The sequence below is a fragment of the Microcaecilia unicolor genome, chromosome 2 (genome assembly GCF_901765095.1).
Source record: "Microcaecilia unicolor chromosome 2, aMicUni1.1, whole genome shotgun sequence".
In the NCBI taxonomy this organism is placed as follows: Eukaryota; Metazoa; Chordata; class Amphibia; order Gymnophiona; family Siphonopidae; genus Microcaecilia; species Microcaecilia unicolor.
This window is the reverse complement of record NC_044032.1, coordinates 536,389,407-536,405,182: the sequence shown is the minus strand read 5'-3', so window position 1 is coordinate 536,405,182 and position 15,776 is coordinate 536,389,407. Positions and strand designations below refer to the sequence as shown.

Below are 15,776 nucleotides of genomic sequence, written 5' to 3'. Positions count from 1 at the left end.
ATATCCTGAAACCTGACTAGCAAGGGGTACTCCAGGACTGGACTTGGGAAACTATCACAGAGCTTAGTGGCTGGTGTGAATGGACAGACTGCAAAGGAAACCGTGGTCTTTTTTTTCCTAGGCTTCTATGACAATATGCACCACAGCAGTAATGTAAACAAACCCAAGGAACAAGACTGGGCCATCTGCTTACTGAGGCTCTTACTAATGCAGATGGCACATCTTAGGTGCTACCCCGGTGGTTCCCAAACTTAATCCTGGAGACACCCCAGCCAGTCATTTTCAGGATATCCACAATGAATATTCATGAGATAGATCTGCATGCAGTGGGGGCAGTGCATGCAAATCTCTCTATGAATATTTAGTCCTGGAGCAGCTCTGTACAGTGATTCACAAAGTCACATTCCTGGAATCATTAAAGTCATCCTGTTCTGCAGGAAACAGTGTGCTCTGAAGGTAACGGTGCCAGGGTCAGAGGAACATGACTCTTGTAGTCTTGCTATCTCTGTTACATCGTGTGACAGACAGCTTGAGACTGACAAAATTTAATTCTTCCAAAGACAACATGAGAAAAAATATAAATGCTCTCACAAGCTAATCTATTATTGCTGCTCTTTTCCTTTTAATTAAAACTTCAAGGTATTTAAGTTTGCAAAATAATATCTACATATAATATTACAGCAACAGCAGGCATAGTGGGTGAAAGACTGAGTGAAAACATTTGTCTGCAAATTAAACAACATGTAGAAAGGCAAATATTTTCACTTCTGATCAAAATGCCACGTATCAAGACTTAATGAGAATAAAAAAGGGTTCAAAGTAATGTTCATTTATTCATTTTAGCCGTGAAGCCATCCAGAAATCCATGTTTTTTCTTTTTAAAGGCAGTTTTTGAAAAATGAATGACTGAAAGCCCGCAAAGGCCAATATCCCATGTTTCAGACATACATTTCTCAGTTAAACTGATATCTGAATGCACTTGTCATGTGGATGTACTGAAATAATTAAGAATAAAAACCTGATCTAGAAGTCAAGTAACTGTTGAGCAGATGCTGAAGGCTAGGGTTTAAGGATTTGTGCAGCAGTGTTCAGTATGGCACAAATTCTGGAAACAAAGAACTGGCTACCATATTGAAGTGGCTTACATACTAGATTGAGAGACTAATTTTTCTCTAGCATATAATTCACCTCTCAAACAAAGGCTATAAAATGGCTACAACAGTTTCATCCACCCCCCTAGTTTGTAGATCCTCAGTGACTCATACAAGAACATATCAGAGGTAAAAAAAAAAAAAAAAGTGAATGAACTAGCCATTTCCCAAGAGCTTTTCTACCATCTCTCCTCTGTACTACCCCTAAAAAAGATCTTATAAACAAATGAACCAATCCATTGACCAGAATCCAATGTTAGCAGTGCTATGCTAAAGGATAGGTAGACTTGTCCTAAAATTTGCAGGAGACAAGTGGCTTCCATGGAAATAAATAATGCCTCAAAACCACTTTTGCAACATAAAATTATTTAGGTGTTGCAATTCTACTTAAAAATTACACTGTTTAAATTTAAAAAAGAAAATAAACCACCACCTTTAGCACACAACTGAATCTGAAAAAGATATTGTAATTTTAAAGAGGCATTCAGTGAACATGACCATAGTCTTATCTTTACAGCCTGACCCAAGGCAGTGTTAAGTTGAGGACAGTGGACAGGTTTACACTTGAAGCAGATAAGAAATAAATATAAAATCCAGTAGAAGGCAGATAATGTTGCAGCCTCCTCAGTTATATACGAGTGGTAAAATGGGGCCATCTACAGTCAGGCATGTGTGAGATTTCAAGCAAATATTAGAAAAGACAAACGTTAAAATGCTCCACAATGTACTATGTTGTCAGTCATAAAAATATTGTTTACAAAAACATGTGGAGATACATATACCAAAACTGAAATTTCCAGTGTCCAGAAAAGAAAAGTCATTCAGGCACTCTACCATTCAAAGTAAGCAATGCAGAAGTGCATAGCCAAAGTGCAGGGAACTCATGTGGTCACAAACTCAGTGAACCAGAAAATAAAGCTATTTGTGAATGTGAATGCTTTATTGCCTCCAAGTAAGGCAGGAGTGTTCAGCAGCCTCCACCCCCTTGTTAATTTTTTTAAACGCTATAAAGTGCATACTATTTGATACAGTTTCATCTTAAACGGAGTCTGGAAACATATAAACAAAGGTTTAACACAACAGCACCATTTCTAAGTGTATTCTGTCCACAATCTGCATTTCATAATTCAAGAGCATTCTTCACGGATTACAAACAAGGGTTTTCTCCATTATAAGCATGTCCCTTTTCTCAACTTGTGGTTCAATTTCTGCTTTAGATGTGAAGGTAAAGCACAGACACATGAAGAAAATGCAAATCCTCGCTGTGGAACAGGATGCTGAATTCTTCACTCTAATGTCGGAACTTGTCCCGTCATTCTCACAGTGAAAGTTTTCGGCTGACCTCCAGTTCTTTTTCTGTTGCAGGTGGCTTTCCACCTAAGCTTTCTATTTGACCGCGTAGTTCTTCCACTGTTTGCAGCAATGCTGATCTCTCAATTTCCAGAGTCAGGATGGATTGCTTCAGCTTGCTCTCATTGCTCATGAAACGCTCCATGGTACACTCTAGACTTTGGATCTTTCCATGAGCTACCTACGTTTAAAAACAACAAAAAAGGGAATCAATACAGATTAAGTACCCAAAAAGTTCTTACATGGACTGTACATATATTAGTTTTCCACTTTACCCCACTTGCGCATTAAGTTTGTTAACACTCCTTAAAAATGTAGTGCGCACAAAATCAATTTAACATACGCTGACATATGAATTAACAAGCAAAAAGTTGATCTGTGTGTGTTAATGTTTTTAATGTGCTAGAACCTTTTAACAAAAATGTATGAAAGTGTCCAAAAATCCAGAAAGAGAGGCCCAACAATTCTCTGTGAATATCCCCATTGCTAAATCATTTCATTTAAAATGTTCAAGCAGTCAGCTGTAAAATAAATCAGTGTTTCCCAAACCTGGTCCTGGAGACACCCCAGCCAGTCAGGTTTTAAGGATATCCACAATGAATATTCATGAGAGAGATTTGCTTGCAGTGGAGGCAATGAATGCAAATGCCTCATGAATATTCATTGTAGATATCCTGAAAACCTGACTGGCTGGGGTGCCTCTAGGACCAGATTTGGAAACCACTGCATTTGTGTTAACCAGGTCTAAATACAGACGTCCATCTTTTCCGATATGGATGTCTCTTCCCCTTCTGAGATCAGAGTTGGACATCCATATTTTAGTGCCCTCCTTAGTCCTGCCTAAAACCCACCTAGACTATGGATCCTTGCCATATGGACGTACTGCCCTTCCCCCCTCTCCTGGCAATCCTCCAAAGTTCTTGTGGGCCACCGGCAGTGTCAACAAGCTGCTTTGGCTGGGCCTGGAAGAGTTCTCTGTTGTGCCTGCCTACACGGGCATAGGAAGTTGTATCAGATTAGGTGGGACATAACAGAGGGAACGCTTCCAGGAGCAGTTGAAGCAGCTTGTTTTCGTTGACGATGCAACTGGCGGCCCACAGGAATGTTGTAGGATCGCTGGGGGTTTGGGGAGGGTGTGAGAGATACTGGACCATGCAGGGCAGACAGGAGGAACTGGGGTGGCAAAGGAGAGACATAACTTGGTTCAAAGCAGGAGCGGCACTCAGACAGACACACATTTGCAGCAGCAGGAGCAGAACCTTTTGCCAGGGTCTGATTTGCTGGGGGCTATTTTGTCTGGGGTTTTTTTTTTTGGGGGGGGGGGGCTGTTTTGACCAGGTACCAATAAAATTACCTCAGCCTTTTAACTTCTCCAAATCAAGTGCAAAGATTTCTCACCTTGAGTATTGAATTCAATTCTGGTTGCCGTATCTTAAAAAAGATTATAGTGGAATTAGAAAAGGTTCAAAGAAGAGCAACCAAAATGATACAGGGGATGGAACTCCTCACATATGAGGAAAGCCTAAAGGGGTTAGACCTTTTCAGCTTGGAAAATAGAAGGCTGAGGGGGGATATGATTGAGGTCTATAAAATCCTGAGTGGTGTAGAATGGGTAAAAGTGAATTGATTTTTCACTCTTTCAAGAAGTACTAAGACCAGGGGACACTCAATGAAATTACATGGAAGTACTTTTAAAACAAATAGGAGGAAATATTTTTTTCACTCAAAGAATAGTTAAGCTCTGGAACTCGTTGCCGGAGCATGTGGTAACAGTGGTTAGCATATCTGGATTTTTTAAAAAAGGGTTTGGATAAGTTCCTGGAGGGAAAGTCCATAGTCTGGTATTGAGACAGAGATGGGGAAGCCACTGCTTGTCCTGGGATTGGTAGCATGGAATGTTACTACTAACTGGGTTTCTGCCAGGTACTTGTGACCTGGATTGGCCACTGTTGGAAGCAGGATACTGGGCTAGATGGACCATTAGTCTGAGCCAGTATGGTTATTCTTATGTTCTTAACACAGAATATACAGCAAAGTCTCAATTCTGACCTTCGCTAATCCAACCATCCGGCATATCTGACAGACTCCTCTGGTTTTGTCATCGTGTCTCTTTCCATTTTCTGGCGTAGCACACAGAAAGTTTTGCACCTGAGACAATCGGTTTCAGACCCAGGACTCTGCTTTTACAGTAAAACAGCACCGTTGTAACCGAGGACACTGCTTTTACAGCCTTTGTTTATACATTGTTGGAGGGGTCACCATTGTTTTGTGTGTTACTCAACTTTTCACTTATCCAACAATGCGTCCGATAATCCAGACTTTACTATAACATCAAATAAAGGCCATAAAGGCCTGTCTGGTCTGCTCATTTTACTGCCTGGTAGAATGCCCTTTATTTGAAGAGAAAGCAAATTATCTACACATTGCTCTGTTCTTTCAGTTCATTCTTCTTTTAAATCCTGACCTATTTTTGCATATTAAGAGAGCGAACGCTTTATCAGATCTCTGGTTCATTAAGCCTTTATGTTTCACACTCCTCAAATGCAAGAGATTTTGAGCCATCATCATTGTGGACATTGTAGTGTTTGCTCACTATCATATAAAGGAGACTTCTGCAATGCCCAATTGTACATCCCTAACGCTGAAATATACCACTCAAAGGTGTGATCTACTTTGGTTAAATATCCCTCAGTCTGCTGTGTCTTCAAAGGTTGGTGAGTCTTCCCCACATATCTCCTTGAACATCGGGAGATGTATTTTGATGAGAAAAGTTGAAATACCCTATGGTGTTACACTGTCTTAGATCAGGTTATTTTTCTGACTAGATTATCATGGCAAAACAAGTCTATTTACCTTGGAGGGGAGGAAATTGAAATCATTTAACATAACATGAACAATTTTATGGCCGGTTCATCCAAAAGGCTTAAAGAATGAAGTTGACTGGAAAAGAACACGACGTTTAGCGGAAAAATAAGATCCCTGATGCTTCTTTATTACCAAGTTTTGAATTTTTCACACACTGTTCTAATTGGTGCTATTGCTAATGTCATGGGGGAGTATGTGGTTCATACAGCTGTTGTGCATGTTTCATTTGGCTTTTTGGTTTTTTGTAATTTATGATCTTGTTCTGTTTCCCAGGTATAACAGCAACATCATGGTTCAACAATTCAAACAATATCCCTTGACACAAGCAAACCTGCCAAAAACACCATATTCGTAAGTAAGCTCTCTATGGAATTTTTGTTTGAGTGTCCAGAAAATAATTTCACAAGTTGTAATATGTTTTCATGGGCTCTTGATACAAACAGAACATAAGGGTATGTGATTATATTTGGAGTCAAGACACTAAGGAGGTCATTTTACAATAGGTAGCCAAATTTAGGTGCCAAATTCATGTAGGCTGCAAGCCTATGCTATGCATGTTTAAGTGTTCTTACAGAATACTATCATGAGCTGGTATGGAAACAACTAAACTTTTATGCCAGGTCTATGGACGGGGTAAATGGAAGTGGCTGAATGTGGCATTTACAGGTGTAACTTAACAGTATTCTGAAAGCTGCCCATGTAGCTGTTGGCCTTGACTATGACATACCTATGGCCCCTTCCCTGGAAATGCCCCCCTCCTTTTAATAATGAGTTAAAGCCATTTTACCACAATTAGAGAATAGCAGTTAAGAACATAAGTGTTGCCATACTGGGACAGACTGAAGGTCCATCAAGCCCAGCATCCTGTTTCCAACAGTGGCCAATTCAGTTCACAAGTACCTGGCAAGATCCCAAAACAGCACAATACATTTTATGCTGCTTATCCTAGAAATAAGCAGTGGATTTTCCCCAAGTCCATTTTATTTATTTCAATTTCTGTTTATTGTGAGTCATATAGTCAATTACAGCAAAGTAAAATATAGAAACAAAGTAGTATACAAAATTTGAACTTATTGCAACAACTAGTGTAACTTACGTTGGGAATACTTTAAACTCTCACATATCTACCAGCTCTGCCAAATGCAAAGAATTTTGCTCACATTTTCTCCCTCCCTAACTCCCCCCTCCCTCTCTCCTTCCCTTAATAGTAAGATACATGGTAGCAAACATATACACTAAGTCTCTCACAGGGGTTCACATGTTCATAAGGTGTCCTTTCCCGGCTGGTGTGAGCGTTTGCCAAAAAGGTGTCCAAACACAAAAGAAGGCAGGTTCTGAAAACTTTAAATCAGACCTAGCCACTCTCCACTCAAACTTCATATAGTCAATCATTTTACTGCACCATTGTTGGATTGTAGGGCTTTTGGAGGAGATCCATTCTTTCAATATGACTGCTTTAGCTGTTGTTGTTGCTCTGCGTACAAATCCTTTGTATCCTGCTGGTATGGGGGTAGTCAGTAATGGTTTTCCAAACAATAGAAGGGGAGTGCGTTTCCATGAAGTGTGCCACAATGTCGAGGTGTACTTTAATAAATTAGTCCAGAAGGCTGTTATCTTGGGACGAGGACCAAAACATATGGCCCAGAGTAGCGCCCTGGGCTAGACACTTAGGGCACGCACCGTCCGGGGACACTCCTGCATGGAATGCCCTTCGAGGTGACATATGTATCCTCATTACAAACTTATAAATCCATCTCTTGATACGACACCAATTTTGAGGAACTCTGAATACTACGAACAAAGTCTTGAAGAATTGGCCTTGACACTGACACTGCCAGCTCCTCACTCCAAGACGCTGCCAGTGCTGTATAGTTGGGCTCCTGTACTGAGTCTCTAATATGTCTGTGGTGCATCCGCATTGGCACCTTTGTTTGTGATTGCAAAGAAAAGGCGGAGGACAGCTCCTCCTGTACATCTTCTGTTAGTGTTGTCCATGGGATGCTATGGACATAGTGTCTCAGTTAGTAATAATGGAAACGATCCTAAGGTAATAGCCTGAATTGGTTTTGTAAGTCCTCAAACGGCCGCATCTGACCCTCCTCTGTTAGTACATGGACTAAGTAGATTAGCCCGTTCCTCTGCCATCTGGCGAAAGCAGGATAAATGTTTCCTGGAGGGAAGTTAGGATTACCACAAATTGCCATAAATGGAGTAGTTCTTGCTGAAAACTGATGGTGACGGCAGATCCACCTCCATGTTGCTTTTGCCGTGGGGAGGATATGCGAATCAGTCAATATGGGTGGTAATGGGCCCCCTCCCACATGAAGCAGGCAACTAAAATGAGTGTCCCGAGTGAGAATCGTCTCTATTTTAGTGGCAGAGAATACTGAAGTTGATCGAAACCAGTCTGAAATATGCCTCATGCTACTGGCTATAGTAAGGTAACGAATGCTCAGTAGTCCCAGCCCTCCATGCTCCACCGGGGCACACAGGGACTTAATGGAGAGTTGAGCCCGCTTTTTTCTCCACAAGAAACATTGTAGGTGTTTATTCAGTTTCTTCTCGTCTTCAGGCCTGAGGAAGAGTGGCAGCGTCTGGAAGATGTAAATCCACTTCGGCACCAGCAGGATATTGTACAGCGCTATTCTTCCTCATAGAGACAGGGGATAATCTGTCCACAACTTCAACCTGTGACAAGTCATCTCCATCAAAGGAGTTACATTCTCATGGTATAATCTTGTCATATCCTGAGTTATATACGTGCCAAGGTATTTAATTCTATTCTCCGCCCAAGATAGAGGAGTGTCCAATTCCTGTGCACCCTCAGTTGTAGGGAAAACCCTAAGGCCTATAGATTTATGCACATTTAAGATAAAGCCTGACATTCTCCCAAATTCTTGAATCATATCCAGCAACTTTCCCAGAGTAGTCTGCGGCTGTGTGGTAATGATCATCTGCAAAGGACAATGCCTTAATTATTTCTCCCCCTACTCGAACCCCTGGGATCTCCCCCGAGTATTTAATGGCCCTCAACAGGGGTTCCATAGCCAGTATAAAAAGTGATGGGTGAGAGGGGGCATCCCTGTCTAGTACCTTTTTTTATGTGAAAAGATTGGGACTGTACTCCATTAATTAGCACTGCTGCTTCCGGATCTGAATACAGGGCTCTTATGGCCCCAAAAGTCCACCCACCAAACCCCATATGTGTCAACACAGTAAATATGTATTCCCATTCGATCTTATCAAATGCTTTTTCAGCGTCGAGGGAATACATACAGGTTGGAAATTGGTGGTGTTGGCTTGATGCCATGGCCAGTAATAATCGTCGAACATTACTAGCCGCTTGTCTGGTTTTGACGAAGCCCACCTGCTCCTCCCCAACCAATCTGGGCAGAATGTTTGATAGTTGATTCGCTATGATTTTGGCTAGGATCTTGAGATCAACATTAATTAAGGAGATAGGTCTATAAGAATTAGCCTGATCCTCCGGGTGGCCTGGTTTATGAATTAACGTAATAAATGCCTTATTAAAGTATGATGGAAATTTACCCTCTCCAATAATCTGCTCATAAAAATCATGCATCCTGGGGTAGAAGGAGGGGGGCAACAGCTTATAGAACTCCCCCGATTATCCATCTGGCCCAGGTGCTGATCCAACAGGTAAAGATTTAATTACATCTTGTATTTCTTTAAGGTTTAAGGGACGCTCTAGGTCACCCTGCTCCTCTTCTGTCAAGTGTGGTAGGCCTACCTGATCCAAAAATTGAATGGTCTCTTTGCTGCCCGCGGTCTGAGACGACTCATATAAGGAGCTAAAGAAGTTCTTAAGGATTCCAGCTATCTCCTCACTCTTGTTATGGAGTTTCCCCCTATGGTCTCTAGGGGTAACAATTGGTTTCCGCGGTCCCCCGGATTGAACCAATCTCGTTAAAAAGGCCCCCGACCGATCCCCATATCGTTGAAATTTGTATTTTTGATATGCCATGGAACGTCGGGCTCTCTGATGTAATAAAGAATTAAGGGCCACCTGGACTGTGTGGAGTTGTTCCTTTGTGGATGTAGTAGAGTGTTTAAGATGCTGCTTTTTAGCTCTATTTAGGTCTTTTTCTAGCTTTAATATTGCTGAGGCAATTTTCTTATTATAAGCTGAGGCATAGGCTATAATATCGCCTCACAACACTGCTTTAGCAGTTGCCCAAAATAGGCCCGGTTGATCCTTATGTTGATCATTATTGTTGGTATAATCTTCCCATTTCTGAGCTAAATATGATCTAAAATCTTTATCTTGGTACAGGTGAATTGGGAACATCCACCTCCTCGCCTGCTGATAGAACCCTGGAGATTCCACATCCATCCACACAATGGAGTGGTCCGAGATCTCCTCCGGACCAATTTCCACATTCAACACCCATGGAAAGGTGGTGTGAGAAACTAATATGTAATCAAGTCAGGGAGAAAGTCCCATGGGCACGAGATTCATGGGTATAGTCTCGTTCTATTGGATGGAGACCACGCCATGTATCCACCAAATTAAGTGTTTGCATGAAATGAGAAAGAGCATGTGATCTCGGACCTCCTCTATGTGCCGAACGAGGGTTGGAACAATCATATTGTGGATGGGACACCAGATTAAAGTCGCCCATCACCATGAGCTGCTTCGAGAGGTAGGGCTTACACACTCGGATCAACTGAGCAAAAAATTTTGGATCATAGGTATTTGGGCCATATAAGCCCAATATCATAAATTCCCTATCTTGTACCCATACCCGAATCAAAATATAGCGCCCGTCCTGGTCCACTTCTATTACCTCAGACTTGGCCGCGAGGCCTTTCCGTATTAATATAGCCACCCCACCCTTACGTTCACCAGATGCGGATGAGCATACCTCTCCCACCCACTGGCGCTTTAACTTTGCGTGCTCTGCCGCCGAGAGTCTAGTTTCCTGTAGGCAACCCACATCTGTTTTATGCCTATTCAGTGCTGCTAGTATTTTCGCTCTTTTAATCGGGGTTGAAATGCCTCCCACGTTCCACGTGGTGAAGCGTATGGAATTAACTTTTACATTTGTGCAACTTATCCATCGCTGATTCTAAAGGATTAATGTCATTCCTCGAGCGCCCAGTCTCGCCCAAGGAACCCTGTGACCTAGTTCGCCACCTCATGTGTATAACACCCATTATTATATGTATGTCCCATGTGAGTCCAGTAAGTCCCGTAAAATGTGCATAAATCATGTATCTCAACCTAACATCCCTCCTAACCCAACCCCCCTCCCCCCCTCCCTGACCCAATCCCTTATTCAACCTGTTACTATCTATTAACCAAACTGTAACTCTTATGGAAATCAATGATGGTGGCCTCCCCTCTCCCCCACCACCCGGCACCCCAGGACAGCAAGTTGTTTAACCTTCATTACATTAGCCCGTTCCACTAAGATACTCACAACTCCAACAATTAGAACTCTATCACCCAGATCTCTCTGGTTGTCCAAGTTTAATCCTAAAGGAGGAGGGGATCTAAGTAAATCTGCTGGGACCTCCTGCGGTGCTCTGTAGGTCTGCCATTTCTCCTGGTGATATACTTTTAGGATCGCAGGATATATCAAGGCGAATCTTTGTTTAGTGAGAGCTAAAGATTTACATATAGGCCCAAATGCTCAGCGTCGTTCTTGTAGAGCAGCAGAAAAGTCCTGAAATATTTTAACAGGAGTACCTTCAAAAACTAAAGTCTCTCTCTTCTGCCGCATCCCACGTAGAATTTCCACTTTATGGATGTAATTGTGTACTTTTATCATAATTACTCTTGGTCTCTGATTTGGGCCTGTCTTGCGTCCCACTCGATGGGCTCGTTCAAGGCACAGTGGCTCAACACTATCCGACAAGGCGAATTCCGACTTTAGCCACTTCTCTAACACTTCTGGTAAGTGGTATTCCGGAGTGGATTCCGGGAACCCGATTAATCCGCAAATTATCCCGTCTCGATCGATTTTCCAATTCATCTACGAGTTGGGTGTGTTTCTGCACCAACTCTGCAAGTTCCGTCAACTGCGACGACATTCCGGCCTCCTCGTCCTCCACCGCCGACATTCGCTGTTCCAGCTCACCCGTTCGCTTTGTAGTTTCCGCTAATAGCGATTCAAAGGAGGTGAGTTGACCCGAGAGTTGCTGGAGTTGGTGAAGTTGCGGTTCCATTGCCTACTTGACAACCACAGTCAGTTGCTGTAACTGCGCGTCGGTAAACTCCGCAGGGATTTTTTCTGATGCCGGGTTCGCGGCCATCTTGGTATCGAGCGGTCTAGTCTTCTCCTCTTTCTTCCCGCTTTTTGGAGGCATGCTGGACTCTGATCGAGTGACAAACTGGTCCATAAAGTCCCTTTCACTCTCCTCCTCTTGGGGTGGTGATTTGGAACCGTGGCCCTCGTTGCCGGGTGCGGGTGAGAGGGCGAGGCCTCAGAGGAGAGCTATACCACGTCTGCTTCCTTCAACTCATCACGTGATCTCTCCTCCCCAAGTCCATTTTAATAATGGACTATGGACTTTTCTTTTAGGAAGTTATCCAAACCTATTTTAAAACTCGCTAAGCTAACTGCTTTTACCACATTCTCTGGCAACGAATTCCAGAGTTTAATTACAAGTTGAGTGAAAAAATATTTTCTCCGATTTGTTTTAAATTTACTACTTAATATTTTTGGACAGAGTAAAAAAAAAGTGATACTTGTCTACCCGTTCCACTCCATTATTTTATACACCTCCATTATATTTCCCCTCAGCTGTCTTTTCTCCAAGCTAAAGAGCCCTAGATACAGTGAAAGAATTGCAAACAGTATTCAAGGCACGGTCGCACCATGGAGCGATACAAAGGCATTATAACATCCTCATTTTTGTTTTCCAGTCCTTTACTAATAATACCTAACATTCTATTTGCTTTCTTAGCCGTCGCCACACACTGAGCAGAGGGTTTCAATGTATCATCAACGATGACACCTAGAGCCTTTTCCTGGTTGGTGACTCCTAATGTGGAACCTTTCATCATGCAGCTATAGTTTGGGCTCCTCTTTCCTACATGCATCACTTTGCACTTGCTCAAATTAAATGTTATCTGCCATTTGGATGTCCAGTCTCGTAAGGTCCTCTTGTAATTTTTCACAATCCTCTTGAAATTTAACAAGTTTGAATAACTTTGTGTCATCAGCAAATTTAATTACCTCACTAGTTAGTCCCATTTCTATATCATTTATAAATATGTTAAAAAGAAGCAGCCCAGTACAGACCCCTGCAGAACCCCACTGTCTACCCTTCTCCATTGAAAATACTGACCATTTAACCCTACTCTCTGTTTTCTATTTTTTAATCAGTTTTTAATCCACAATAGAACACTACCTTCTATCCCATGACTTTCCAATTTCCTCTGGAGTCTTTCAAGAGCTACTTTGTCAAATGTCTCTTGAAAATCCAGATACACAATATCGACCGACTCACCTTTATCCAAATGTTTGTTCACCCTTCAAAGAAATGTGGTAGATTGGTGAGGTGAGATTTTCCTTCCTTATATCCATGATGGCTTTATCTCATTAATCCATGCTTTTGAATATGCTCTGTGATTTTGTTTATAATAGTCTCTAACATTTTGCCCAGCACCAATGTCAGGCTCACCAGTTTATAATTTTCTGGATCACCTCTGGAACCCTTCTTAAAAGCTGGTGTTACACTGGCTACCCTCCAATCTTCTGGTACCATGCTTGATTTTTAAGATAAATTGCATATTACTGGCAATAGATCTGTAAGTTCATTTTTCAATTCTATCACTACTCTGGGATGTATACCATCCAGTCCAGGCGATTTGCTACTCTTCAATTTGTCAAATTGCCCCATTACATCTTCCAGCTTTATAGATATTTGATTCAGTTTCTCTGACTCATCAGCATTGAATACCATTTCTGGCACCGGTATGTCTCCCACATCTTCCTTGGTGAAGACTGAGGCAAAGAATTCATTTAACCTCTCTGCTATGGCCTTGTCTTCCCTGAGTGCTCCTTTTAACCTTTGGTCATTTAGCGGTCTGATTCTTTTGCCGGCTTCTTGCTTCTAACATACCTAAAAAAGGTCTTACTATGTGTTTTTGCATCCAATGCAATCTTATTTTCAAACTCTCTCTTTGCCTTCCTTATCAGCGCTTTGCATTTGACATGCCATTTCTTATGCTGTTCCATATTATTTTCAGTCATATCCTTCTTCCATTTTCTGAAGGATTTTCTTTAAGCTCCAATAGTTTCCTTCACCTCATCTTTTAACCATGCCGGCTGTCGTTTGGCATTCCTTCCTCCTTTTTTAATACATGGATGTATCTGGCCTGGGCTTCCAGGATAGTTTTTTTGAACAGCATCCACACCTGATGTAAATTTTTGACCTTTGCAGCTGCTCCTATAAGTTTTTTTTCACCGTTCTTCTAATTTTATCATAGTCTCCCTTTTGAAAGTTAAATGCTACCATATTTCATTTCCTGTGTGTACTTTCTCCAGAGTTTATATTAAATCTGATCATGTTATGGTCACTGTTATCAAGTGGCCAAAGCACCAGATCATGTGCTCCACTAGGGACTAGGTCCAGAATTGTTCCTCCTCTTGTTGGCTATTGAACCAACTGCTCTGTAAAGCAATCCTTGATTTCATTAAGGAATTTTACCTCCCTGGCTCTGATGTTACATTTACCCAGTCAATATCAGGGTAATTGAAATCACCCATTACTATTTGTTCCCCAGTTTGTTAGCCTCCCTAATTTCTGATAACATTTCTACATCTGTCTGTTCATCCTGGTCAGGTGGACGGTAGTACACTCTTATCACTATCCTTTTCCCCTTTACACATAGAATTTCAATCCATAGGGATTCCAAGATGTGTTTTGTGTCCTGCAGAACTTTTAGTCTATTTGATTCAAGGTTCTCCTTAACATATAATGCTACCCCCCCCCATCAATTAGAACCACCCTATCACTGCAATGTAATTTGTATCCTGGTATGGCTGGTTATCCTCCTTCCACCAGGTCTCAGATATGTCTATTATATCTATTTTTTTTCATTTAGTGCAATATAGTCTAACTCTCCCATCTCATTTCTTAGGCTTCTGGCATTTGCGTATAGACATTTCAAACTATATTTACTGTTCCTATTTACATCTTGCTCAGCAGTGCCCTATAAAGTTTTATTTCAGGTATACTGCACTATTTCCCATCCCCAATCTCTCTTTTTCCTATCAGCCACATGAAAGAATTTCTAGCTGGTCACATGCTCTGATGGGGTCTCATGTTGCTAAGGCAACTCAGATACCTGGTATATCCTGTTATGAAAATAAGTTACTGAGAAGAGGAATGGCAAGGACCAATTGCAAGCTTTCAGCACATATGAAAGTCCCAATTACAAGTCTGCAGCCCATATGCAGCACCTATGATTGGTCCAGGGTAGAGGAGAGGTGGATGCTCACAACAGCCTATAAAACCACGTTGCAGACAAAGGAACTTACAAACTTTCTTCCTCCTTTCTCTCTTATCTAATTAGTCTAATTACTTATAATTACCAGAGTTACTGATGTTAGATTTTGTAAGTTTGTTATAACTTGAAACTGATGGGTGAGTAATTAAAAAGGCTTTAATTCTCTCTAATTCCTGTACAATTTTTTCTGTAATATTTGATAGAACTCGTGTTTTAGCGAATAGCAAACCAAATTGCACAGTCCTAGAACAAAATTGTGACCCACGACGTCTACTAAAACTTCTATCTGCTCGATAGAGAGAAGATCGTAGTTTAATTTATCGAAATCTATTTTTAATGATTGTCCCAAGTTTTGCATTTGCTGTTTCTAGCTACTGCAGTGGAGATCAGGAATTGTCCTGTATGCATAGGAGCCGACTTTGTGGGTGCTGTGGGTGCTTGAGCACCCCCAAAATTGAGAAAATTCCTTCAGTTGGACGTCCTGGCGAAGGGGCGGGGATACCCGTATTATCGAAACAAGATGGGCGTCCATCTTTTGTTTTGATAATACGGTCAGGGATGCCCAAATCACAAAATTTAGGTCGACCTTAGAGATGGTCGTACCTGATTTCGACGATAATGGAAACCGAGGACGCCCATCTCAGAAACGACCAAATGCAAGCCCTTTGGTCATGGGAGGAGCCAGCATTCATAGTGCACTGGTCCCCCTGACATGCCAGGACACCAACCGGGCACCCTAGGGGGCACTGCAGAGCCCCCCAAAACCCACTCCCCACAACTGTACACCACTACCACAGCCCTTAGGGATGAAGGGGGGCACCTAGATGTGGGTACAGTGGGTTTGTGGTGTGTTTTGGAGGGCTCACATTTACCACCACAAGTTTAACAGGTGGGGGGGGGGGGGGATAGGTCTGGGTCCGCCTGCC

General features: G+C 41.9%; 1 protein-coding gene across 1 annotated transcript in view; it reads right to left on the bottom strand.

Moving 5' to 3' along the window:
* Window positions 1–612: 612 nt before the first annotated feature.
* The window catches only part of TBC1D1 (TBC1 domain family member 1), a 447,417-nt gene continuing 432,253 nt past the window's right edge, over window positions 613–15,776 (bottom strand). Inside the window, 1 exon segment of the mRNA XM_030191287.1 lies at window positions 613–2,682. Coding sequence (XP_030047147.1) covers window positions 2,470–2,682 — 213 coding nt within the window. The 3' untranslated portion in view covers window positions 613–2,469.